Source organism: Saprolegnia parasitica (genome assembly GCF_000151545.1).
Source record: "Saprolegnia parasitica CBS 223.65 unplaced genomic scaffold supercont2.1406, whole genome shotgun sequence".
Taxonomy (NCBI): domain Eukaryota; phylum Oomycota; class Saprolegniomycetes; order Saprolegniales; family Saprolegniaceae; genus Saprolegnia; species Saprolegnia parasitica.
In genome coordinates this window covers 1-2,036 of record NW_012157800.1, presented here as the reverse complement: position 1 = coordinate 2,036, position 2,036 = coordinate 1, and the positions used below count along the sequence as shown (strand labels likewise).

General features: G+C 56.7%; 2 protein-coding genes across 2 annotated transcripts; both read right to left on the bottom strand.

Annotated features, from left to right (window-relative positions):
* Window positions 1–15: 15 nt before the first annotated feature.
* SPRG_18713 (hypothetical protein) lies at window positions 16–847 on the bottom strand (the record flags this gene model as incomplete). Its single annotated transcript, XM_012358156.1, has 4 exons — window positions 16–257; window positions 312–372; window positions 419–547; window positions 593–847. Coding segments are annotated over 4 exons (687 nt in total), but the record flags the coding sequence as incomplete, so codon positions are not given.
* A 125-nt stretch (window positions 848–972) lies between these two features.
* Window positions 973–1,985, bottom strand: SPRG_18712 (hypothetical protein). Its single transcript, XM_012358155.1, has 6 exons — window positions 1,919–1,985; window positions 1,825–1,868; window positions 1,616–1,768; window positions 1,376–1,492; window positions 1,232–1,331; window positions 973–1,183 (listed from the first exon to the last, which is right to left on the bottom strand). Exons 3-6 carry the CDS (start codon window positions 1,751–1,753, stop codon window positions 1,047–1,049), a joined length of 492 nt encoding a protein of 163 aa, XP_012213545.1. The 5' UTR covers window positions 1,754–1,768; window positions 1,825–1,868; window positions 1,919–1,985; the 3' UTR covers window positions 973–1,046.
* Between the last annotated feature and the right edge of the window lie 51 nt (window positions 1,986–2,036).

Sequence of the window (2,036 nt, the reverse complement as noted above, 5' to 3'; positions counted from 1 at the left end):
GATCGAGTACGTTACCCGGCGCGCGAGGCCGTGGAAGTGATCCAGGAACGACGACGCTTGGTCCTTCCCGACGCTTGTGAATTGATGGCGGCCGCGCGTAAAGGTCGGCAGCGTCAAGATGCGCTGCAGATCGGCGAGCACCGTCCGCAAGAGTTGCTTGGTGGTAAGAGCATGCTGCACAGGCAGCTTGGCCCGTTCGTTCTTGCCCCAGTCCCACATGGCGTGCGCCACGAGCACATTGCAGCTCAACGCTTTGACTAGACACCACATCGCGTAAATCCGCGACGTTCTTCTGTGGGATCATCTAATACCTTCTGCGAGGAGGTCCAGCGCGAGCTCGCGGCGGGTAAACGCTTGTCGGATTTGCATAATCTACTCTCGGCTCCTCAAACATGACGCCCTCGGCATGTACTGCTACCATGGGCGAGACGACGGCGAACGAGACGATGGTCCACGAGAGATTCGCGGCAAACGACGGTCCGTCCGTTGCCACGTGCGCGTGAAAGTAGGCGCTCGTCGAGACGATCGAGAGGCCGACGACGAGCACCTACACCATCGCTCTCATATGTACGATGCGATAAGAGCGTAGTACGGTTTCCAGCGAGAGCAAGTGCAGCGAGAGGATGATCGCGGCTGCGTACAAGTCCAAGCACACGTCGCGGCAGTGGGTCCAGACGGCGCCGCTGCCGACGGCGAGGAGCGACCGGTCCTCGGTGCCGGCAAAGGCGTCGAGCGTTTGCTCGAGTGGGAGGTCGTCAAATGTTGCGTACATATGGGCCACGAGCGGGTCGTTGACCTCCTCGTCCTCATCCAAGACGGTCGTCGACGCATGGAGCAATGCTTGCATCGTGCGACGATTGCAAGGCGTTACAGAGTACTATACTATACGGCCAGTCGGATCTCGGACCAAGAAGACTAATAGATGCTATTTTCTTGGAGCCACCATCAGACCGATTGCGTATTGTTGAGGGTCAAAGGAAGACGGATTGCTTATCTCTTGGAGCTATTAGAAGACCGATTGCTTCTTTAAGTTTTAGCGCTAGACTCTATTCGTCCGTGGGCGCGACCCAGCCGTCAATGGTCTGGACGATGAGCGGCAGCACCGTATCAATCGAGGCTTGGCTGCGACTGTACAGCGTGACTTGGACTTGGAACGAGCGCTTCTCGACGTCAATGTGGTCCTCTAACAGCACGCAACGTTGCTCAAAGAAAGCGCGCTCGCGGGTTGTACCTTTGGTGTTGACGTAGCTGCCAATCATGACGGACGGGTACTCGTTCTGGATCTTCTTGAGGCCCGCGGCGATGGCGCCTTCAAAGAGGTGCGTCCGCGCCTGCATCGAGCCGTCGAGCTTGCGTCATCTTCATGGTTGCGTACCTTGGCTTGCAAGATCGGAACGCCCTTGAAATGGTCTTCGTTGGACTCGATCATTTGATGCAAGAGACGCGGAATGCCCGGGAGGATGTACACATTCTCAACGGCGACGATCGGCACCTAGGACATGTTATCTGTTAGCAAACAAACAAACAAAACTCGCTTCTTGACATACCCACGTCGACGTCTTTAGCACGTTGGCTCCTAGTACACCAGCCATTGCGCATGAGCAACGGACGAGACAGGATGGCAACGGTGGTGGACAAACAGACCTTTCGGAAATGTGACCATACGCAGACGATCTTCGTTAAGTTCTTGGCCCTTGGCTTCGAGGAAGCGCTTGAGGTCGTCGCGCGTAGGGCCATGCACTTCCATGGGCATACGAAAGGCGGCGGCCTAATGCCACCATCATTTCTGTGGGCATGGGCGTGCAATGATGGGAAAGTGCGTACGATGCTTTCGTACGTGATGTCGTCGTGCGTCGGGCCAATGCCACCTATACAAACGTATGAGATGTAGCAGCTCTTGTGTGGCCAAGAGGAGTACCCGACGTGAACACGTAGCCCGTCGGCCCCACGAGCTTGGCGAACGACTGCACCGTCTCGGCAATCACCTAGTACGTCCTTGCCGCATGAGCTTACGTGTACCCGCCTTCAAGGAGCCT

Coding starts and splice junctions, on each gene's coding strand:
- SPRG_18712 (XM_012358155.1), bottom strand. CDS start 1,753: ATGCCCATGGAAGTGCATGGCCCTACGCGCGACGACCTCAAGCGCTTC. Junction 1,332..1,375: donor TTCCGATCTTGCAAGCCAAG/GTACGCAACCAT, acceptor GGCTCGATGCAG/GCGCGGACGCACCTCTTTGA. Junction 1,184..1,231: donor CAGCTACGTCAACACCAAAG/GTACAACCCGCG, acceptor GCGTGCTGTTAG/AGGACCACATTGACGTCGAG.